Source organism: Bos javanicus, chromosome 3, assembly GCF_032452875.1.
Source record: "Bos javanicus breed banteng chromosome 3, ARS-OSU_banteng_1.0, whole genome shotgun sequence".
Classification (NCBI taxonomy): domain Eukaryota; kingdom Metazoa; phylum Chordata; class Mammalia; order Artiodactyla; family Bovidae; genus Bos; species Bos javanicus.
The window spans coordinates 80,259,049-80,284,016 of NC_083870.1; the positions used below are offsets into that span (position 1 = coordinate 80,259,049).

The 24,968-nt window shown below is 40.0% G+C and overlaps 1 protein-coding gene across 3 annotated transcripts in view; it reads right to left on the minus strand.

Moving 5' to 3' along the window:
* Window positions 1–24,968, minus strand: part of DNAJC6 (DnaJ heat shock protein family (Hsp40) member C6) — a 178,616-nt gene that overhangs the window by 107,403 nt on the left and 46,245 nt on the right. The window contains exon 1 of one of the 3 annotated variants that reach the window (XM_061411710.1): window positions 8,596–8,806. The exons of the other annotated variants lie outside the window; for them this stretch is intronic. Coding sequence (XP_061267694.1) covers window positions 8,596–8,791 — 196 coding nt within the window. The 5' untranslated portion in view covers window positions 8,792–8,806. Of the gene's footprint in view, window positions 1–8,595; window positions 8,807–24,968 lie in introns of those variants that run through there. 3 annotated transcript variants of the gene reach the window in all.

Sequence of the window (24,968 nt, forward strand, 5' to 3'; positions counted from 1 at the left end):
TCCAACCTCGTCAGCAGGCTCAGTTGGAACTCTCTTCCAGCACCATCCACTAGAGCATCTTCCACCCACTTGGGCTTCAGCTTCCAGGTCTAAATGCAGGTCTCTCAACACACCGTGCACGATGGTACCACTGTGTCTTGGGCCTCAGCTCCAACCAATTTTCCTTTCCTTCTCCACCTGCTGACTTCAGGCTCAGACATCACTTTCCACTGTGGCCTTAGTCCTCCTGGCTCAAATTATGGCTCCTTCTTCTGCACCCCCTTCACACTTTCTCCATCTCTTATTATACCACCTATATGCCTGGTTCCAACGTGCACATCTTTCACAGCATAATATTTGTAAAATCATGAAAAGACTAACAACATATGCCAAACAAACCTGCAAGCCACCAGGTAGAGTACTCTAGTTGTAACATGCCAACAGTCATTTTCCACAAATACCAACCCAACACTACACAGAAGATACTGGGTCATCTGATTGCTTCCATGGTGGGGTTATCTGCATTGTTAACAGCTCATACAGTTGAACTTTAACATTTATCCCCAGCACCTAAAATATTATGCTTTGATGCATTAATGAAATAAGAAGATATCTGGATCTAGACTATAGCCTGTGACACGTCAGGTAAAGTAATTAAAGGTAATAGAGACTGCCAGATCTCTTAACATGTCATGACATTTCCTAATTCCTTTGACTGTGAGGGACTAATTCTCATACACTGAGCTGCTCTGTCGAAAGCTTCCAAGTAGATTTTAAGAGAAATTATTTAATATACACTAACTGTAATTTAGTTTTTTCCTGAGTTACAAGTTTTGCCAACAAGAAAATGCACAATCTGAACTACAGGATTCTTTAAGTTACCTCAAAAGTATAGATTCTTTCCAAAAGGAGTTCAAGATGATGAATACAGGTTATAAAAAGCAGTAAGTCACCATAAAGTTTGTCTATTACTATTAACACACATGGTCAAAGGTGATACCAAAAATGTATTTAACACTAAACCTGAAAATGGCAAATATTCAAACCTTGGGATACTGATGAAGAAACATGCAGGTCTACAGAAAACAGTTGTCTAGTGTTAGTCTATTTTTTTTAATTATATATGTTTAATGTTTCTGTTTTTCTGCTGAAAAAGATACCTTGAGGAATCATACAATAAATTATATTTTTTGGTCAAGAAAGCAGTCTTTTGTAAAGCTATTAATCTCCACATTAGAAAATTCTTGGGAGTCTGAGAAATGTATTTAATCATCTTTCTCCCTGGTCTGATTTCCTTGCATATGAAAAATGCTCATTATTGAATTAGTCTAGCTTTTTGCCAACAGTTTAATTTTTTTCAAGTCTGGCCTCATTTCTGTTAAAATGTAGCTGTTTGCTTATTTTTAGGTTTAGATGGGCATATTTCATTATAAATGCCCTTTTTAAAAATTCAAATCCGTTCATGCTTTCAGTCATTCAAAGAATATCTATCAAGCTCCTAATAAATGCCAAGCAGTGACAAGAGTACAAAGGTGAATAAGACACAGGCTTGTTCTGAACTTTACTTAGTGTCTAGAGGGACAGACAGACTAGGCAACATATCACAATTCAATGTGATGAGAGCTATGACAGGGATGTGCGAGCCACTGAAGGAGCATGGAGATTGCTTCAACTCATGTAGCCTATCAGTTCAGTTTACTCGATCAGTCGTATCTGACTCATTGCAACCCCATGGACTGCAGCATGCCAGTCTTCCCTGTCCATCACCAACTCCCAAAGCTTGCTCAAACTCATGTCCATCGACTCAGTGATGCCATCCAACCACTGCATTCTCTGTCATCCCCTTCTTCTCTGCCTTTAATCTTTCCCAGCATCAGCATCTTTTCTAATGAGTCAGTTTTTTGCAACAGGTGGCCAAAGCATTGGAACTTCAGCTTCAGCATCAGTCCTTCCAATGAATATTCAGGACTGATCTCCTCTAGGATTGACTGCTTTGATCTCCTTGTAGTCTAACGGACTCTCAAGAGTCTTTTCCAACACCACAGTTCAAAGGCATCAGTTCTTCAGTGCTCAGCTTTCTTTATGGTCCAACTCTCACATCCATATATGACTACTGGAAAAACCACAGCTTTGACTAGATGAACCATTGTTGGCAAAGTAATGTCTCTGTTTTTTAATATGCTATCTAGGTTTGTTTTCTACCAAGGAGTAAGGGTCTTTTAATTTCATGGCTGTAGTCACCATCTGCAGTGATTTTGGAGCCCAAGAAAATAAAGTCTGTGGCTGTTTCCATTGTTTCCCCACCTATTTGTCATGAAGTGATGGAACTGGAAGCCATGATCTTCATGTTTTGAATCTTGAGTTAAGCCAGCTTTTTCACTCTCCTCTTTTACCTTCTTCAAGAGGCTCTTTAGTTTCTCTTCACTTTCTGCCATAAGGGTGATGTCATCTGCATATCTGAGATTATTGATATTTCTCCCAGCAATCTTGATTCCAGCTTATGCTTTATCCAGCCCAGCATTTCATATGACGTACTTTGCATATGAGTTAAATAAGCAGGGTGACAATATACACCCTTAGGCAGTACATCAACTGCCTTGATGTACTTCTTTCCCAGTTTGGAACCATACAGCCTATAGGGTTTTAAAATATGGAAGCCATGTCTTGAAGAATGAGTAGAAGATAAAATGGAAAAGTAGATATCTAGATGGCTTTGGGATAAGCTAGCCAAAGCTGAGTGAACAGTATATGCAGAAACAGAGATGGAGGTGGGAGGCAGGGGACCTACCAGTAGAGAAGGGAAACAAAGCTCTACTGGGATGGCTTTATGACGTACTACAATGGGCTTCTGATGTCCAGTTGAGAACACTCTGGACCTAATTCCCAGAGCAGTAAAGACTCATATCCATTGACAAGATTTTGCTGTTCAGTCACTCAGTCGTGGCCAACTCTTTTTGACCCCATGGACTGCAGCATGCCAGGCTTCCCTGTCCTTCACCATCTCCCGTATTTGCTCAAACTCATGTCCATCAAGTTGGTGATGCCATCCAACCATCTCGTCCTCTGTTGCTCCCTTCTCCTCCTGCCCTCAATCTTTCCCAGCATCAGAGTCTTTTCCAATGAGTTGGCTCTTTGCATCAGGTGGCCAAAGTATTGGGGCTTCAATTGACAAGATATTGTTCCATAAATTTATGAAGCTCCACCAATTACACTCTTTTTCAGTGTTATATCAGGATTTAATAACCCTTCTCCAATACTCCTTTTGTTCTATCTCCTTTGTTTCCAGCATTTAAAAATTCCTTATATTTAATACAAAAGGAGACATTTGTCTTGTTTCACGAGGTTCAACGTGAAAAAAAATACACTCATTTCAGCTCTCTCAGATACTTTTATTCCTTCTTACCTCAGGAAAAGAAGCAGATAGAAACATTTACTAATAAATTCTTCATTTCCAGTCTTATAGGCATTCCTCTATGGAATTTTACACAATATACTATGAGGAGAGCTTGTGTAACCTCAGGTAACTTGCTTAAGCTCTCTGTGCCTCAGTTTAACCAACTTAAGAGGAAAATAACCATCATCCACCTTAAAGAATTCATATGAGGGTTAAACAAGATGGCATATGCACAATGCTTAGCACAATGCCTGGATTATAATCGCTAAATTGTAGCTATTTTATCATTAAGAGTTATTAAACAATTGTATATAAAGTATATGGTTACAACTTTGAATTTGTATTACAAATTATTATTATAATTTTAATCTTATATAGGCACACATGGTGGTGGTGATTTAGTTGCTAAGTCATGTCTGAGTCTTGTGATCCCCTGGACTGTACCCACCAGGCTTCCCTGTCCATGGGATTTCCCAAATAAGAATAACGAAGTAGGTTGCCATCTCCTTCTCCAATATGCATACATATATACACACAATATATATTTATTTACATAAACTTTCAATAGGGATTATCTCTGGAGCAAGGGCCTATCCGAGAGGGGGAGATGGTACATTTCTACATTTTTCATTTTGTTCCTTAATGAAATCTTTTATTCTTTTTTAGTCAAGGGCATGGAAAACTTTTATAATAAAAACTGATGGAAAAAAAATCTTTGGAAGGAGGTTGGATTTATTTTGAAATGTAGAAGGCAGATAGGCTGAGTTTTGCCCAGATAAGAGAAAGGACGCTGTACCAAGGAGAACAGTCCAAAGGTACTCTCTCAGGAGGCAGTGAAGGCTTCCTCACAGAAAGCCTACATCATAGGCTACATGGCTTCCCCTTCTAAGTCTATGAAACATAGCAGTCTCTAAGCATTTGAAATTTGACACAGATGCATCGTTAAATGGTTATTCAGAGTCACTCAAACTTTAGCCACAACTAAATAAGTTGGATGAATCAATTGTGCCTTCAACCTTCAAAACCCCTTAAATGGGCAGGTATTCCTAAGTAAGTACTATCAGTACCTATATGTTGATGATATTTCAGTAATGAATTACGAAGTTATCCAAGTAAATATTTCATAAAGTTAAAGCCAGATTCAAATTGTGAATCCTGGGTTTGCTGCTGCTGCTGCTAAGTCGCTTCAGTCGTGTCCGACTCTGTGTGATCCCATAGATGGCAGCCCAGCAGGCTCCCCCGTCCCTGGGGTTCTCCAGGCAAGAACACTGGAGTGGGTTGCCATTTCCTTCTCCAATGCATGAAAGTGAAAAGTGAAAGTGAAGTAGCTCAGTCGTGTCCGACTCTTAGCAACCCCATGGACTGCAGCCTACCAGGCTCCTCCGTCCATGGGATTTTTCAGGCTGGAGTGGGGTGCCATTGCCTTCTCCAGAATCCTGGGTTTAAACACTACCTAAAACAGTATTTGTTGAAAGTAACTTCTATTTTCAAGTCAGATTCATATAAAGCAAGAAAACATTTTAGCATTCTTCATCATCCTTATACTTCATTAAATCATTGTAGCAGTTCTCATTATCCTTATACTTTTAAATCCCATTAAAATCTGGATTTTAATTGGTCTGTTTTATGACTTATCATTATGAATTTTTTAAGTAAAGCCTAATGTTGGAACATTTTTGTGGATTCTACTTTCCATGGCAGGTAAAATACACATAAGAGAAATATGGAGTTTCTGAGATAATGAGTTGGGATAGCTGCAATGCCATTTGGGATATGAGAGGATGACCTTTGAATGACAATCTTCTAGAGAATAATTTAAATGAAGAGAAAGTGAGCCAGGACAGACAGAGAGCTCTGCAGAACAAACCCAGCAAGGAGACTGCTCTGGAATCTACCTGGAGTCTGTTAACTTAGAAAGTCATTACACTTCTCTGAACATCTATCAGTCTTTCATCTAAGAACAGAGGGGAAAATCAAAGTAGACAAGGTTGCTTCCATTTCAACAATGACAGTATGCCTACATAGAAAGACAGCTTGGTTCAATGGGGAAACACTTAGACCTTAGAGTCAGAAGACGTGAATCTAGCTGTCACTAACTTGCTATTTTACCTTGAGCAAGTCTCCTGCCATCTGTAAGAGTATTTCCTCATCTCATAAATTGGAAGGGCACAGATAGTAAAAAGAAGAAAAACTGCAAAAGTATTCTTACATTGTTTCAAGTCTCAGACTTAAGCTCTATGGTCAGAACTCTATGAGGATTCTCCTTTTGTAAATGGAGAACAAGTTTAAAGCATTTCTATATTTTCCATCTAGTAACAATAGTGCAGAGGTTTGATCCCAAGTCTCTAGACATGGACACATGCTGCTTACCCTATCTAACAGAATTCTGGGGAAATAAAATAAGTGTACAAGTATTCTATTATAAATAGCTAAATTCCATATATATGCGTTAGTATACTGTATTTATGTTTTTCCTTCTGGCTTACTTCACTCTGTAATACTAATGCATATATATGGAATTTAGAAAGATGGTAACGATAACCCTGTATACGAGACAGCAAAAGAGACACTGATGTATAGAACAACAACAACAACAACAACAAAAAAAAAGCTATAAAAGTGTAAGGCATTATTAAGACTAAGCTTTACATTCTCTAAGGGATCTTGACATATTTTTTTTTTCATTCTTAAACATTTTCATTAAAGCAAAAGCCCCATGAACCACCTATCCTATTCAGCACGTCAGTACAATCAGTTGAATAAATGGGCAAACTATTGCTAGTTTAGAAGTGATCCATAAGTTTAATTAAATACCTTAAACAAATGGACATATTTATACTGCACAAGGCCACTCTTCGAAAATCTTAGATGCTAGAACTATAATTAGATAAACAGGTATAGTTTCCCTGGTAAATGAAACTTCCTACCCACTACAGGAAAGCCCATTCTCAGAGACCAATCCCTCACCAAATAGCACTCTCCTGAAATGAATGCTAAAACAAAGCCACAATATTCTCCTAGCCTAAAGTGGGTGGGTGGAGATCTAGCAACCTCTTCATATAGTGCTAGTTTGATCAAGTTGAACAATCAACTCCTAGCAATAGCACTTTAGAAATTACAGTATTCTTAATAAAAATGGTTTTTCATTACAATACTTTATCAAAGCAATTCATTATTTTTCTCTAAAGCTATTAAAAAATCTGATTTCATAATGATAGGGGGAAAAAATCCTCAAAAATCCAGAATTTAGCAGAATTTAGTAACTGTGTCCAAGTTACTGCCCCTATTGTAGGATGGCGCCCTAGAGATCAGAGGTGTCTCATTTACTACTGCATTCCATACAGGGCTTCCCTGGTGGCCCAGGCGGAAAAGCATCTGTCTACAATGTGGGAGACCTGGGTTCGTACCCTGGGTCGGGATCCCCTGGAGAAGGAAATGGCGATCCATTCCAGTACTATTGCCTGGAAAATCCCATGGACAGAGGAGCCTGGTAGGCTACAGTCCATGGGGTCGCAAAGAGTCGAACACGACTGAGCAACTTCACTTTCACTTTCCTTTTCCCTACAGTGCTTACTTAGCACAGTGCCTAGCACATATACAACCAGGCTCAGAAAATACATGTAAAATTTATTCTAGAAGGTAATATACTTTAAAAAACAAATTCCAATTTTAAAATGAAAATCTCTATAAAAATTAAATTACTTGGAATTTCATATTTCATTTCCTTGAAGTGAGGCTCCTCTGAACACATTTGGAAATGTTCATTTTCATTGCATTTATCTGTTATATGTACATTATGTTCCAAAAGAATTATAGTAGCATCATTTAGAGTATGGATCTTTTTTTAAGATTTAAAAGACACTACATCCTGTCAAAAGATAGTTTGTACCTTGATATAACACAGATTTGGAAAAACATAAATCAAATAATCATGTAAAACATCATACCAAAGCCCTTGAAACCATCAGTCCCTTAGGGATAATTTTAGCTTTAGTTTAAAACTGTCATGAGACAACATCCCATCAATACCTTATTTAACGTCAATAAGAACTTATATGGATAAAATCAGTTCTCAGCCTGGACACTTGAACACCTGTGGACAATATTTCATCATGCTATTAGGATGAAGAAAATAGAAAATGGTAGCCCAAGAAGAGTCATTACACAATTAAAAGACAAGAAGCTTTTTTTTTTTTTTTTTGCAAAGTGCTGGAATTAAATTCAGCTTGGTTTCATTATCTCCCAAACAACTCAACACAAATCTTTCCTCCCAGAGTTCTCAGTTGTCCAGTATTAAAGTTACCAATATAGAACAAACCAAAGAGCACCTCAATTATACATTATCTTTACGTACACAGTCGTCCTATTTTGGCTCCTTGAAAAGGTAAGCAAACCACTATAATGACATTCCAGGTCAAATGTGGATATATTAAATAACTGTTCTACTATGGAAATCGCTAAAAGAGCATCTCCAAGAGAAAATCCAACTTGCTAAAACGCTTTCTAAAAGACGGCTGCAAGCCCAGATGCAAAGTTTAGAGACATTTCCATTTTCTTTACATGTAGAGGTTCATGAAATATTAATACACTCACTGCAAAAGTATAAAGATAAACAAGATCAAAGCCAACAACAGATGAAAACATTTTCATTGTGCAAAACGGCTCTAGATCCCAGGTAAAATTTGCTCAAGAAAGGTAACAGCATTAACCTTGGCACACAGCAGAGTGGAGAAGAGGCAGAGCTTTACAGAATTGTAAATAAGATCAGCACTGCAAGAATAATAATTGGAATAAATACCTTCGGCAGGCTGCAAAAGCAATCAGCACACTCGGCCCTTCACCTCTCCCCCTCATCCAGCTGGAGAGTGAAAGCCGCTGCCACTCCCCGCCTTCTTCCTAACCGCTCCTCGCGCCACCCCTCCCCAATCCTATCCACCCTTACCCTCCCCTTTCCCCTTCTCTCCCCGCCCCCCAGCTGGTGTATCCAGCAGCCTAGAGAGATTAAGAGGCGCTCGCTACGGTCACCGGGCCTCCGGACTGATCTAACGTTTCCTAGCTCCCTGGACTAGAGAAATTAGAGACGCGACACCCTAGTGGTATTAGGTGCCTTCGCCTTCATCCTGTCCTCTCCCAAGCCCGGACTGGGTTGAGAGCTAGTGAACCGGGCCGCAACTGGAGGACCCTGCAGAGTTCAGCGGGGCGCTGCCCTCCCGCGGCGCTACCTGAGCTGTCCATGGTGCTGGCGCGGTCCTGAGGCTGCCGGGCGGGACTCCGCGCCGCTGCCGCCCCGGCGTTCACTCTCTGTTTGCCGCCTCCCCCGCCGCTCCCCGCACTTAGGTCCCCGTTACTGTCCACCAGCTGCAAGGATTCATAACCATCGTTGCTGGTCTTTTTCCGGTAGCTTCCGAGAAGGCTCATGAGCAAGCTCAGAGAAGGGGGGGCGGGGGGGAAATCAACCTGAGAAGACGAAGGGGTGGGGGTGGAAGGTGGAAAGGGCTAAAGGAGGAATTTTTTTTTTTAAGGGGGAAAAAAAAAATCAAGTGTCCCACATGACGCAAATAGGAAGGAAAGGGGGAGCGGCCGGCGGAGAGGAGCTTTGCGGGGCCCGGCGAAGCCACCGCCCTGGGCAGAGCGCGGCTCTGGGCGCCGGGCGCGAGGGCGCAGGGGAGGAGGGACGCGGGCGGGCGGGCGGGCGGGTGCGCGCGTCCCTGGTGCAGCCGCGGTGGAGCCGCCGGCCCTGCCGAGCTCCCGACCCGGGCCAGCCACCCTCTGTCTGGGGAGTGCCCGGAAGCAGTCCTATAGGTGTCGCCGCGTCGCCCCGCGCCGCGCGGCAGGGCAACTCCAAGCGCGGCTGGCCTGCGGGGAGGGAAGGAAAGAGAGAGTAAGGGAGGAGAGATTCTCGGGGAGGGGGCTGTTGAAGGCGGAAAATGGGGCGGGGTGGGAGGGGGAGGGGACTACTACGACTAGAGAGAAGGGTGTTTTCGCGCACGTGAGGTGAAGAAGAAAGGGGCTGGGTGTCTCAGCCTCGTAAGCTTTGGGGAGGAGAGGTTCTCTTGGTAAGATCCAGACACGCCCATTTTGTATAACTTAACCTATATTTGCTGGAAGATTCGGCGAGTCAAAGCCATCCCAACAGTTGCCCTCCGGGAGGACTGACTTAACTGAACAGAAAAAGAACGCATGTTATGCCAGGATAGAAAGAAACAGCAGTATTTTGCACATTTCCCGGAATGGGTAAAATCCCTAAGGGAGACAGCAAAGACCTGGCTATTCTAACGCTAGGAGGCAGTTACAGCCTATTCCACCTAGGGAGGAGATGTGACTGTTTAGTAACTCTTTGTTGAACGAAAATATTGGCGGGGTGAGGCGGAGAGGGGACAAGGTTCAATCAGGTGCAGTTTCAGTTCTGACATCATTTACCTTGGGACCTAGAGCTAAGGAGTCTGCACCACTCAGCTATCGTGAGGGGATGGGTGGGAAGAAAGCTAGACAAGGATTTTCTTCCTAGTCTCTAGCTCCTCCCCCTTTTTTCTCTCATAGTGCGGAACACAAAGGGTAGTCACTAATTAATCAGAGGAGAATTAAGAAGCTAATGAAACCTAAGAGTCAGGACTCATTTTTTGGAGAAGCCCCTTTCAGGACTAATGCACCTAATTTTATATCCGTGATTTTGTTTTCTTATTCTTAAACAGGGCCTCAACGTTATATATTTCAAGCCTTATGAAACCAAGGCTTAACTCTGTTAAGTCTCAAAAAGCAATTACCAAATGCTCACTTTCACCTGGAATAAGATTGCAGAAGTATCCCCTTCATTCTCATCAGTTTAGGTGAAGACCAGGTGAAAATCTTGGCTTAAAATTATTTTTCCCTATTAAGATTTGGGATTACTGAGGTGTCTTCAAGTCATCTGATGGACTTTCATCACCAAAACAACAAGAAAAAAGTTCATGCGTGTAAAACTTGCTTAACCCCATACACAAACCTAAATTTGCCATCTCACTTTTCATGACTTTCTCTTGCTGTTATTATTTTGATATCTTTAACAACACAAAGTCAAACTGTAGCATCTAAGAGACTTCAGTCTAAATTATTTGGGATCCAAGGAGTTTCCTGGGAGCTCTAGCTCTACACGTCTACATAAAATAAATTAATTGGATTGAAACAAATTTTCCTCTTCAAGGATTACTCAAATGCAAATTCCTGTAGGAAGGGGATAAATCAGTAAAAGCCAAGAGTGTTTGCTGTCTTCTAGACCCTTCCAGTCCCTCTGGGAAAAGGTGGATTATCGGCCAGTTGCTTTCCTAACTGCATTATCTAATGAACATGTGTTCTTACCCAAATCACAAATCACAGTTAATGCTCATTTACAGGATCAAACAATTTGAGTGGTGACAGTTAAAACTGTAATAAAATTTAAACACAAGTTTTATACTTTCAATTTTCCCAATCTGTCAGTTTGACATTATTTTAGATACTTGACTAGTACTCCCTAAAGTCTAGGAAGTAAATCTTTTCCAATAACATTTTAGATCATCTTTTTCTGCACCCTTCCTCGTCTTTTAATTTATTACTGACCCACAGGGAGAGGAAAATACTTAATATCTGTCATATGCCTTGACAAATTCTGGATTTATACCCTGGATTAAGAGAATTTAGAAAATACCATTTTGAAAAGTGAGAATTATTATTTTCCAAAAAAAGCACTCAGTTATTTTCACTCAACTTTTCAAAGTTGCAGATATACTGCTGGAATAAATTATAAACACATGCCTTGTATTTTGTGACATCTATTTAATCACTTTGTAAATTTAAAGAAAAACATGAATGGAATACAGGGGGCATTTTATTTTTGTATTTACACTTAATTTAACATAATTACAACCAATCAGAATAGTTATTAACAAATAACCCTACAAAATTCAGAATATAAAGAACATAAAAGGCAGGAAAATACAGTAACTAGATTAATTTACAACAGCTTAAAAGTTAGTTTAGGGCTTAAATTAGAATATACACAAATTTCATCACTAAAATTTTCTTTACTATCCTAAAGATCAAATTCACAGAGTTCACATAAAGTTTGCATAAAGATACCACTTTTGTATTCTATAAAATAAAGCATAATAAAACTACCATCGTTATACAGTTGAATTAAGAATTAAATTAGTACCTAACACATATAGAGAAAGTTCTTAACAAATGTTCTCTATTATTACTCTTAGTGATATGGCTTGGGCACAACTCTATCCTTAGTGCTAATCGTCTAACTTCCTCTCATGATAGGAGCTCAGTAAAGGCTAAGTATTATTTTCTCCAGGACTATACTCATGGAAACTTGTCTATGTGATTTTGAATGCAGGCTTGGGCTTAAGGAAGAAAGGTGGTACTGGTAAAATCCAAGGTGAACATTTACAATCAAACTCTGTTTTTCCAAGATGATTGTTTCATAATTTATTTTATCTCAAGAATATCACACTATTCGCAATAGCCAAAACATGGAAACAACCTAAATGTCCATCAACAGATGACTGGATAAAGATGTAGTACATACATACAATGGAGTATTACTCAGCCATAAGAAAATAACAAAACAATGCCATTTGCAGCAACATAGGTGCATTTAAAGATTATTATACTGAGTCAGAAAGGAAAAACAAATAGTATATGACATCACTTGCATGTACAATCTAAAATATGGCACAAATGCACCTATCTACCAGACAGATCACAGAAGTAGAGAACAGACAGGCATGGGGAGGGAGAGGGATGGCTGGGAGCTGGGGCTGGCAACTGCATACTGGGACATTTAGAACGGATAAACTACAAGGTCCTAAAGTATACCACAGGGAACTAGATTCAATACCATGTGATAAGTCATAATGGAAAAGAATATAAAAAAGAATGCTCATATATAAATAATTGAGTCACTTTGCTGTACAGCAGAGACTGGCATAACACTGTAAATCAACTATACTTCAATACAAAATACATTTAAAAAAGAAAAAAAGAATATCACACCCCATACGGGGCAGAGCCAAAGGATTAGATGCCCTTTGGGAGAGAGTTCTCTTCACCTTTTCTGTTGCTGACTTCAGTCAGTTTTATTAACTTGATGAAGATGATCCATACTGAGGAATGTTTGAGAAGCAGACTCTATTCTCCATCATCCCCCAAATGCTCTCTTAACACAGCAGATGTCACACAACTTTTGTGTGATACAACCTATCTGGGATTATGATCTATACCAAGAACTAGAAAATCTGTTTCCAGGAACTAGACAACATTGCTTATGACTGAGATTCTAGCACCATATTTCCCAGAACTGAATCCTAGTTCCATGGACTGTTAGCTCTACAAGCTTGCACAAGTTACTTACTCTTTCTGCCTCACTTTTCTCATCCACAAATAGTGAATAGTGAATAGTGAAAACAGAATAATAGTGTCATCATAATAAAATTGTAGTGAGAAATAAATTAGTACATAACATATAGTAAGAGCTTAGCAAATACCATTATCAGTATCATCAATGTATTTTTATATTTATGTCACTTTTTTCAAAAACATAATTTCCTATCTGTAAAATTAAGTTAAAATAGGTCTTGCATACTTAAGAGATTGATTGTCATTATGATTTATGATAATATAAAAGCATTATGTATAATGTGAAGTGATTATTCTGCCTTGAGTTTTTAGATAATTTAATGCATGTCTATCCTGTTAGATTTTGGACTCCTTAAATACAAACATCCATATTTTGCTCATGTCTGTACCCTCATGACACCAAAGAGAATTTCATACTCATTAGATATTAAGTACCTGCTGAATTTTAAAACTAGTGAATAAATAAAAATGTATTATTATCACCTAGCCTAGTGATTTTTTAAACTACATATTGTGGCCTACTAGTGGACTATAAAATAGCAATTTATTACTATTATTTTCATAAAAATGAAGTAGGTTGGAAAATATCAGTTTTTACCACATGGTAAGATGTTATCTTTTTGAAATATTGTTTTGGGCTTATAACACAAAACCTCCAGTATTGAGACTGGTGAATTCCCAGCTGTGACTGTCCTACACACTGTAACATCTGAATTCACCTGGATAATCAGACAACAAAGAATTCTAGCTAACCAAACTGTATCGAGGGCAGAGCTTCTGCCTTCTGTTAAAGATGTATTATGATTTGGTTTCTGAAATAAACTTCTTCAGTATTCAACTAACATAAATCAATGAACAGCACTAAAACTTTCTTTGGCAGCATACCTCAGCTACATGACTCGATTATCTTCCTAGTGAATATGGCCTACAGATACAAACACTGCAAGGCATTCAAACTGGGGACCAGGAGGCCACATTTAGCCCCAGATATTTTGTTTGTCCTGTCGTTTAAAAAAAAAATTCAGCTTAGATGCCTTTACAAAAGATATACAGGCTCCAGTTGGAGTGCGGCTGTTGACCACAACTTCCCCGTGTATGATCCCCAGCCTGCCCAACTCTTCACCACTGACACCCCTGCGGGCAGACATATTTGAGACCTGTCATGTAGCAGCACACCTGGAAGATTAACATTAAGAGGGATGCTAAGGTCACATCTTCAAGCCACAGTCCAGAATAAAAACCAACAGACTGGGAATTCTCTTCCAACTCTGTAACTATCTGACTGAGTAATGAATCGATAGCATCACCAACTCAATGGACGTGAACTTGAGAAAACTCCGGGAGATAGTGGAGGACAGAGGAACCTGGCATGCTGCATCCATGGGGTCACAGAATCAGACACGACTTAGGGACTGAACAACAACAACAAATTATGAGTCAGAAGAGAGGCCTTGGTTGCTTCTCCTTCTCTCAGCAGTAAAATGAAGGTGCTGAATTACAAGATTCTCTCTAGTTCTTAAATGTTCCTATTTTTCTCAACACTTGGATTGTCATTTCTTCTTTCTCCTCCAAATGAAGCCCAGAGGGAAAAACCATGGCCATTGAAATGTACCAGTTGCCAAGTCCCATTTAATTAAGGTTTTACCATAGAATGCATCCATAAATAATGGCAGCTGTCAGGAGCTACACTTACAGCAATACTCAAGAGAAAAGAGGAAGTATGCTGGGGAAAAAAGTATGCTGAGAAGAAAATCTCAGTTATCCCCGTGAAATTCTTCAGGAATGAGGTGGTCTGTTCTTGGTGCTTGGTGGAATGCTGGAGCTCCTAGAAAATACGACAATTTTTCCAGGAAGGGCATATTTTTAAAGATAACTCAATATCCTAAGGCCTGTTCCTCCTTGAAGCTCTAGTCTAGTCCTAATAAAAATAACTGCCATCGATTACTTGTGCTGCTATGCTGTGCTCAGTCACTCAGTTGTGACTGACTCTTATGTACTGCAGCCCACCAGGCTCCTCAGTCCAAGGGATTTTCTAGGCAAGAATCCTGAGTGGGTTGCCATCTTCTCCTCCAGGGGGTCTTCCCAACCCAGGAATCTAACCTGCATTTCCTTTGTCTCTTCCGTCTCCTGCACTGGCAGGCAGATTTATTACCATTGAGCCACCAGGAAGCTCCACTGATTACTTACCATTTGCCATTTATCTAACCCACCTTAACTCTCACCTTCCCAACATCCCTGCAAAGGTGTTATCCTTATTTTCAGGCAAGCCTGGCAATGGTAAATAACTTGCCAAAACTCACACAGCTAGCTACTGATTGAGATTAAAATTCATCAAGAAGAATCATGCTTTGGCCCCTGTTCTAGTCACAGCTGACTCATTGGAAAAGTCCCTGATGCTGGGAAAGATTGAGGGCAGGGGAAGAGGGCATCAGAGGATGAGATGTCTGGATGGCATCACTGATGCAATGGACATGAACTTGGGCAAATTTTGGGAGATGGTGAGGGACAGAGAGGCCTGACATGCTGCAGTCCATGGGTTCACAAAGAGTCGGACATGACTGGGCGGCTGAACAACAACAACCAGTCAGAAGAGGTAATTTTAGAGGTCAAAGTGAAAGCTGGAAGACATTTAGGTCATTCCTTGGCTCTGACCTGCCTTACAAAGTGTGGTCAGTGAAAATGGTTTGGGTACCTTATTGAAACCTGCTGCTAAGTCGCTTCAGTCATGTCCGACTCTGTGCCACCCCGTAGACGGCAGCCCACTAGGCTTCCCCGTCCCTGGGATTCTCCAGGCAAGAACACTGGAGTGGGTTGCCATTTCCTTCTCCAATGCATGAAAGTGAAAAGTGAAAGTGAAGTTGCTCAGTCGTGTCTGATCCTCAGCGACCCCATGGACTGCAGCCTACCAGGCTCCTCTATCCATGGGATTTTCCAGGCAAGAGTACTGGAGTGGGGTGCCATTGCCTTCTCCGCAATGAAACCTGAAAGGTTTTAATTAATGTGTCTTCACAACAAGTAAGCTTGTTTTGTAACCATCTGAGTTAGAAAGACTTTTTATGTTGTGTTCCTGAAAATTGATATGTGGCTATTATTTGGCCTAGTTTTAAACCACTAGAAGGAAAAAAAAAAAACACTTTGTTTTCATTAAAAGCAAGCTCCATGCTTTAAAAGAAGCTTGACTTTCACTGTGTTCACACATGTGTATGTGTATACGTATATGTGTTTGCAGATTAAAGAGACATCACGTATGGTTGAAAACCACTAGCTTTGGGAGAAAAAAAAATACAACCTATGTTTGAGTCCTAGACTTGCCACAAGTTTTCCTCAGTCTCATAGCCATATTCCCTTTCTATGAAGTGGACCACTCACCCTTTCTCACAGGAAAAAAATAAAATGAAATAAGGCACATAAAAGCACACAATAAACACAAAAGCCCTACTTATCAAATCTATGAAATCATCCAGCTTAAGTTGCAGCATTAAAATACATTTATCACTGGTGAAGTATGACACACAATATACTATCAATTTAGAGAGCTTCGAGGTTTTATACATGTTTATGTATTTTTAAACAGTTTTAGAATTGATGAAACAAACACTATTATTTGACTATAAGTTAGCCTGAGAGTACTATTTGTCAATTTATAATTGAGCAACCCTGGTAGGTAAAGGCAATATTCACCGTGTTTTGCCAGGTCTAGTACAGTGCCTACCAAGCAGTACATGCTTAATAAGTATTTGCTAACTGAATGAAAGAAAATGCAAAAACTTGTTTGGGAGGCCATCTTTAACTTACAGGAAAATTCACCAAAGGTTCTCCTTTAGTAAGCTCACTGAAAATATAGTTCTATTTGCTAACATTCAACTTACCCTTGACTTTGCAAGGGCATGGTCATGGTATAATAATGTTACACATTCATTACCATTTCAAGAGTAATTCATGGAAGCACCAGCCCCTTTTATCTGTCACTTTACAAGCTGGAAAACTTCAGCTTCCTGGACAGACCCTGACAGACTACCACGAGCTGGCCCTGTGATCAGTTACTCTCAGTCTTAGGGAAAACAGACTGAAAAATTCTGTGTGGTAAAGAGTTCCCCAAAGTCAGGTGAAAATCTACACTGAAGTAAACCAGTGAACCAGTGAAGTTACTCAGTCGTGTCTGACTCTTCTCGATCCCTGTAGCCTACCAGGCTCCTCCGTCCATGGGATTTTCCAGGCAAGAATGTTGGAGTGGGTTGCCATTTCCTTCTCCAGGGGATCTTCCCAACCCAGGGATTGAACCCAGGTCTCCTGCATTGCAGGCAGATGCTTTACCATCTGAACCACCAGGGAAGCTACACTGAAGTAAAAGTTTCCCTAAATCCTAGATATCCCCATATTTGGCTCTGAGCTCCTTATATATGATTTTATGCTCAAGATCATTGAAATATGGAGGCTTATTCTTTGTAATCCCATTGTGCCTAAAGGTTGTTGGCCCTAGAGTATGTGGCAAATCCTCTGTGGTGGTGAAGCGGAAGGCAGTGACCACAGAAGATGCAGGTAAAGCCCACTTTCAGGGTGCTGAATCTCCAGGCAGAATCTCCTGGGCACCCAACCACTGCTGCCCACTTGACCAAATCTACCTGGAGGAAACGAACTAGCATTTTCTAAGCTCTAAATTAAGTGCCTGGGTTTTTTCATTTATTTACCCATTTAAATGTGAAAGGTCTTTTGATAAGAATTACCATGTCCATTTAATACCCAAGGAGACCAGAGCTCTGAAATGCAGCTGAGTAAGAGCTAAGCAGTGATTGTGAGTCGTTCTCAATATTCATTATCCTCCTCTATGCTAACAGAACCCCTGAGCTTCAGCTGGGCACAGGGTTACAGTTTTATAAAGAATATATTTCTCAGTCTTCTTTCATGTCTTGGGCCTGCCACATGCAAGGTTTCTATAATCTACTAGGTATGTACATGGGACTAAGTAAAGGTCATTATAATATAGGCAGAAATGATGTGTGTAATTTCTGGTATTTATCCTTAAAAAGGAAGATTGATGGTATGCCCTTCTTCCATTCCTTTTCCCTTTCTTCTGGTTGGAATATGGCATTCCAGTAGGTATCTTGGACCATGAAGTGACCTTGAGGATGGGAGACTTTCACAGGGAAACAACAGGATAGAAGGACTGTGATCCCCAGAGAACCATGGCAGCCTGAAGCGATTTTCTCTAGACTTTTTCAAGGTGAGAAAGAAACTATTAAAAGTCATTGATTTTTTTTTTCTGTTATGTTCATCCAAACCTAATCCTCACTGGGATACCAACTACAACCTAACCACTGGATTTCAATTTTTATTTATCATAACATTTACTGGGAATTACATAAAATCTCTATGATCATGGACAAATCATATAACTTCTTTATGCCTCAATTCCTAGTCTGTAAAACAGTGGCATTGAACTAACAGGATAGCTATTAAAATTCTATGATATAAAAAGCACACAGAGCTTGATACAGTGCCTAGCATATAGTGAGAGTTCAATGAACATAGTTATCTATTTTCTTTTTTGTCATTGTCCTTCAAGTGATAATTTCGCTGAGTCTATTATGTTGTTGTTGCTGTTCAGTTGCTAAGTCATGTCCAGCTGTTTGCAACCCCATGAACTGCAGCACTCCAGGCTGCCCTGTCTTTCACTATCACCTGGAGTTTGCTGTAAGTCATGTCCATTGAGTCGGTGATGCCATCCAACCATCTCATCCTCTGTCACCCCCTTCTCCTCCTGCCCTCAATCCTTCAGGGTCTTTTTCAGTGAGTCAGCTCTTCACATCAGGTGGCCAAAGTATTGGAGCTTGGAGTCTATTACACCTGACTTCAAAACGAGTAACCTCTCCACCTCACCCTGCTATCCAGAGACTGCCTTCCTGGGTAGATCAAGCCCAGAGCAGCAGAGCCCTTGCCTATGTCATCAACAAAATCCCTAAAAGAGTCACCCCTGTCCTTAGAGTATAATTCTCTTTCTTTGATCTGCCTACAGAAACTCAATGCAGTCTGGAATATTTTAAGCCACCGAAGTTGATGCAAAACCTAAAGCAAAGTGTCAGTATTTATGACACAGCAGTTCTAAGTCTATTTATTTCAATATGGCCAAAATGAGAGTCTGACTGTTTCTCCATTTGTGCTAAAAGTAAATAAAGAACTTGAGTAATAAATTGGAGCACTTTTATATTGTTATTGTATCTTTAATTTCCTGTTATGAAATTTTTCAAACATTTACAAAATTAAATTATATAATGGACCTTTGATACCCATCATTCAGCATTTACAATAACTAAGTTACAGCTAACCATGTTTTATATGTATAAACCCCTAATTTAAGCAAATTCCAGATTTCATCAGCAAATATCATTTTATCAGTAAATATCTCAGTATGTAGCACTTTGATTTTTGGAGAACAACTATCAGATTTCATCTGTAGTAGAAGTAGGGCAAGGTGCCATTCCATCTGTCTGCTGAGAGGCTAAAGTCCACTAGCTCCCTCTCAGGAGACTGACAGAGGAATCTGCATAACCTTCCCGTTTCCTTATTTCTCAGTGGAAATGATGTATTATTCATTCAGCTTTCTGCCTGCCCTCTCACCCACCCCTATTCCCACAAAATCACCCCTTTAAGCACTAGTTGTAATCTCACTACCCAAGAGTTCTAAAAGTCAGCATGGAATTAAATTTTTTCATAACAGCTGAAATTTTTGTAATATTAAACCTGGAAGGAGCTGTAAAGAGGAGACTATCCATTTCAATTTAGAGATAAGAAAACTGAGAAAGAGGAGTGAACTGATTCATATTAGAGCTTTCTAAAATGCAGATCCAATTATGTGACTCAGATGCTTAAAGTCCATCCAAGGATTTCCCACTGCCCTCAGTCTAAGGTATTCAGCACAATGGAACCTCCACATTCCAATACCAGCTACTTTCCTCTGGAGAGAAGCATCACCATTTCCGCTTTCCCCATCCTCTAAGTCCAAACACTGAGCTTCTTTAAGAAAACCTGCCTGAGTCACCAGCTACATGTGGCTTGGAGCATATGAAATATGGCAATTATGACTAAGGAGCTAAGTTTCAAATTTAATTTAAAATCATTTACATTTAAAAATCTGTATTGACTAGGGCTTCCCTGGTGCCTCAGACAGTAAAGCATCCGCCTGCAATGCAGGAGACCTGGGATCAATCCCTGGGTTGGAAAACCCCCTGGATAAGGGCATGGCAACGAATCCCCATGGACAGAGGAGCCTGGCAGGCTACAGTCCATGGGGTCACAAAGAGTCAGACACAACTGAGTGACTAAGCACATATGTGACTGACTGCTGCTGCTGCTGCTGCTAAGTCGATTCAGTCATGTCCAACTCTGTGCGACCCCATAGACAGCAGCCCACCAGGCTTCCCCGTCCCTGGGATTCTCCAGGCCAGAACACTGGAGTGGGTTGCCATTTCCTTCTCTAATGCATGAAAGTAAAAAGTGAAAGTGAAGTCGCTCAGTCATGTCCGACTCTTAGCTACCCCATGGACTGCAGCCTACCAGGATCCTCCATCCATGGGATTTTCCAAGCAAGAGTACTGGAGTGGGGTGCCATTGACTGACTGCTGCTGCTGCTGCTAAGTCGCTTCAGTCATGTCCGACTCTGTGCGACCCCATAGACGGCAGCCCACCAGGCTCCCCCATCCCCGGGATTCTCCAAGCAAGAACACTGGAGTGGGTTGCCATTTCCTCCTCCAATGCTTGAAAGTGAAAAGTCAAAGTGAAGTCACTCAGTCGTGTCCAACTCTTCGCGACCCCATGGACCCCACGTCCGACTCTTCGCAGCCCACCAGGCTCCTCCATCCATGGGATTTTCCAGGCAAGAGTACTGGAGTGGGGTGCTGTTGCGGCTCCCAAATGACAACATCATTTAAAATTCACACATGTGCATGGTAAACCATCAATGAAGGATTGCATTCAAATGTGGAGATACATCACATGAGCATATTCCTATATTACTTGTCTCACTGGAAATATAATGTTTAAAGAGAAAAATAAAAGAAATAGCTTCTCAAAAACAGCCAAAAAGAAAAAAACCCTGCCTGAACAACCTTGCTGGTCCTTCAGACCCCCTACATAGAAAGCACTTCCCCCAGAAAACCATCAAAGTTCTTAAAACCAAGTTAGATATAATCCCATGTAGTCCCACAGAACATCATATGTCTTCTAACATAACACTTGCAACACATTACATTGAAATTTCCTGTTACATGTACGATTTCTCATATCAGATTGTAAGCTCCATGATGGCAGGATCATGTTTGGTACCTAACTCTGTGCCTGACACAACGCAGACCCCTGGTAAATACTGAATGACTACTGGCACTAGGAAGAGTCCATGAAAGACTTAAGGGAAGAGGGTTCTAAATACTGTTTAGCACCCAACAAAGATTAGCCATTACATTTATTGCTGCCTAAGGCCACACAGCTGCATATAAGAAACCGGTTTCCTGACCAGTTCAGGGCAGAGATCTTAGTATTCCATCACTGCACTAATATGAATTCAGCCGTTAACACTGTCACTTATTTCTCTTTTCCTATGTAAATGAAACCATATCTACTGGATTAAGAAAAACACACTTAGACTTGTAGCCTTTTGAAGTCATTTTTGTTTGACAGTATTTACTTTTTGACCTAAGGAAGAGATTAATATACTCTGGATAATCTTTTTCTGAAAGACTTATAGATCATTATTTCTAAAGAATATTTCCTTTGGGACAGATACTGTTTATGAATCATAGAAAACAACTCTTTCATCTTTGCCTCTGAAATCACTATGCCCATGTGGTATAAAAAAAAAAATGGAGCCATATGTTGATGACAAATGAGATAGAGAAGTTTTTAAAAGAAGGTAGATGATCACAAATTACAAAAACAAAATGCCCAAGTGGTGGTAAGTACGTTTTAAGCTTATTACTGCAAAGATAATTACGGTAAAGTTTTTCTATCACCTTTAAAGTTTTGGCTGAAAGATCAAAAAGCATAAATATGTTGGTTTTCAATTCAAGAAAGATTTACTGAGTGGGTGTTACCATGAGACCAGTTTCCTTACACTTATTCCCATCATAAGTTTCAAGGGGAAGCAATCTGGAACAGGGTAAAAAACAGCAAATTGTATAATTTGGGAAAACTTAACTCTGTTTTCAGAACCTGGGCTTTAGAGATAGATCTGTGCTTCCAGCTGGATGTTTGTACTTGGACAAAATATGTAACTTCTTTTTAGTTAATTGGGGTATTACCCTCCCCCAGAGTGGCTGTACCTACTAAATTAGTTAGGGTAGGTATGGTGTATATTTATTCTCTTATCAGACAAGAGCAGCACTTCCTTTTCCTGAGATATCCTCTCTGTGGTTGACATTAGAGCTGCCATGGCCCAGGGGTGGGTACCTGAAACCAAACTAGGCCAATCATGGCCTTTTCAGAGGATGTTTCCATTTAAAACCAGACACAGAGTAAGTCCATCCCTAGAGCAAGGAGAGCTGTAGAAGACCTGCTTTCTGACAAGGGGAGATACATGATCTAAGAGAAAAACGCTGCCAAGGAGAGAGAAGTACGTATGGGAGAGGAGGAGAGAGAGCAAGAGAAAATAGCATTTATATCCTAGGAATTCAGGAAACTCAGATGCGCTTCTCCCCTTTCCATGGTGACAAGATTCCCCTTTTTTAAGTTCAGTTAATTCAAACTGGTTCCTGTCATTTGTAACCAAAGGAATCCTACATACTGCAGTACCTAGCACAACCCTGTGTCACCTTAACTCAATGCACTGAAATTATTTGCTTACATAATTGGATTCTAACAATTCTCGTCTACTCCCCTACTACACTTACAGAGGAAATATTAATACGTCTAAACAAAAGCTTGCTTGGAAACCTAGTAAAAATAATAAGCTCCCTGCTATTAGAATCATCCATTCAATTAAACCTTCTACATTTTCTGGCTATAACTAACATTTTTTCTATATGTATGCTATGTTCTGCAAAGAACTGCCATGTAGTGTAGCACTGCCCAACAAAAACATAATGCAAGCCACAAATATATGTAATTTTAAATTTTCTAGTAGACACATTTTAAAAAACTAATAAGAAACAAGTAAATTAACTTTAATAATGTATTTTGTTTAATTCAATGAATACAAAATACTGCCATTTCAACATGCAGTCAATGGGGAAAAAAAGTAATCAATGAGCTATTTTATACTTTTCAAACGAAATCTTCAAAATCCAGTGTGTGATTTACACTTACAGCACATGTCATTTTGGACCAGGCACATTTTAAGTACTCAAAGGCTACTTACAGTAGTGGTGACTGTATTAGACAGTGCAGATGAAAAAACGTCTCAATCTTTACAACAACTCTAAAAAGACTAAGGCTTCTGTCATTGAAACGCAAAGAAATCAAGTGCAGTTGACCCTAGAACAACAATCCCCAACACAGTCGAGAAGCCACATATAACTTTATAGTGAGCCCTCCACATAGGCAGTTCCTGCACTGCCTGTGGGTTCAACCAACCACGAATCCTGTAGTACTGCAGCATGTATTTATTTATTAAAATCTCTGTATAAGTGGACCTGCCCAGTTCACACCCACGTTGTTGAAGGGTCAACTGTAATTTGTTCGTAGTCAACAGCTAGACAGTGCAAAACCAGACACAAACCTTGAACTTTGGCCTCCCAATTTGATTCTCCTTATCACATTATGCTGACTGTACAATAAGAACACAATCCCATTTTTCAAATACAGCCAGATCAATCAAATAAATTAAGAGTGATGTGGCTTCACCTATAAAATGGAAGGTTTGGACAGGTGGTCTCTACATATAAGGGTTATATTTTGTGATTCACCACTAGGACAGAGAGCCTACCAAGGGGACAGAGGAGCTCAAATGGGAGGAATAGCCCCAAATCTACCGTTCTCTATATCAACTGGTTCATAAGATTCTTACTGTCACAAATCACTGAGTTTCCTCTGTCACGCCTTCTTCTCTAGCAAGCTATTACTCTATTCACAAAATCAAAATCAAAATCATTGCAAATAAAACTGTTCACTGAAACAGCTGTTTAACAGCCTTCAGTGGAGCTTTAACATGAGAGCTAGTCCAGCAAAACCATTTCTTTAAGCAACAGGGAGAAACAGAAAGCACACAGCCTCATCTACTGCCAATGGCCCAACCCTCCCATTATTGACAACAGGAAGACAGCTATTTCCTTAACAGCTAGAGCTGACAGGTCAGGATCTCAAGACAAAAAGAGGCATTTGTTGATGTATCTTAACCATTATAATTTTCTCTGGATCTTTTCATACAAAACCTATTGCTTTTTTTTTGCAGCAACAAATGGATTCTTTGGTAGTAGAATGTCAATCCTGCAAATTAACAAGAAACTTGTTTTACAGTGACGATAACTGTGTGAAAATGTTCAATATTGTGCCTGGAACATAGCAATTTATGTTGGTTTCCTCTACATCACAGAGTAAATGACATTGTCAACGAATACTTAATGTCTGAGAAAATACCTACAATATAATGTTAAGAGGAATGAACAAATACAAACCTGATTCTAAAATGCGAATCACATTCTTAAAAAAAAAAGAAAAAGTCTACCTCTATATGTGCATAGACAAAATGATGGAGGAAATTAACATATTTAACAATGGTTATCTCTTGATGGTGATATTAGGGATGATTTAAAGCTTTGCATGTTCTGGAAGACTGTTTATAAAAATGGCTCCAGTCATTCACCTCCCCCACCTCCCACCCCTTGCCATCCACATTACTTTGTAATATTACCTCACATTTGCTCTCATCAAGAAATCGTTTACTTCCACATTCCTAGAATCTGGGCTGGTCTTGTAACTTGCTTTGAACAACAGAGTGTTATGGACTGAATGTTTGTGTCCCTCCCCACAATTCATATTTGTAGCCCTAAACCCTAATGTTACAGGAGATGGGGGATTTGCAAGATAATTAGATACCTGAAATTAGGAGGGTGAGGCCCCGGGGACTAGTGTCCTTATAAGACAAAGACATTCTCTCTGTGTCATGTGAAGATGCAGCAAGATGGTAGCCACCTGCAAGCCAAGAAGAGGGCCCTCACCAGGAATGGAATCAGCAGGCACCTTGTTCTTAAAATTCTCAGTCTCCCAAACTGTGAGAAATGCATGTCTG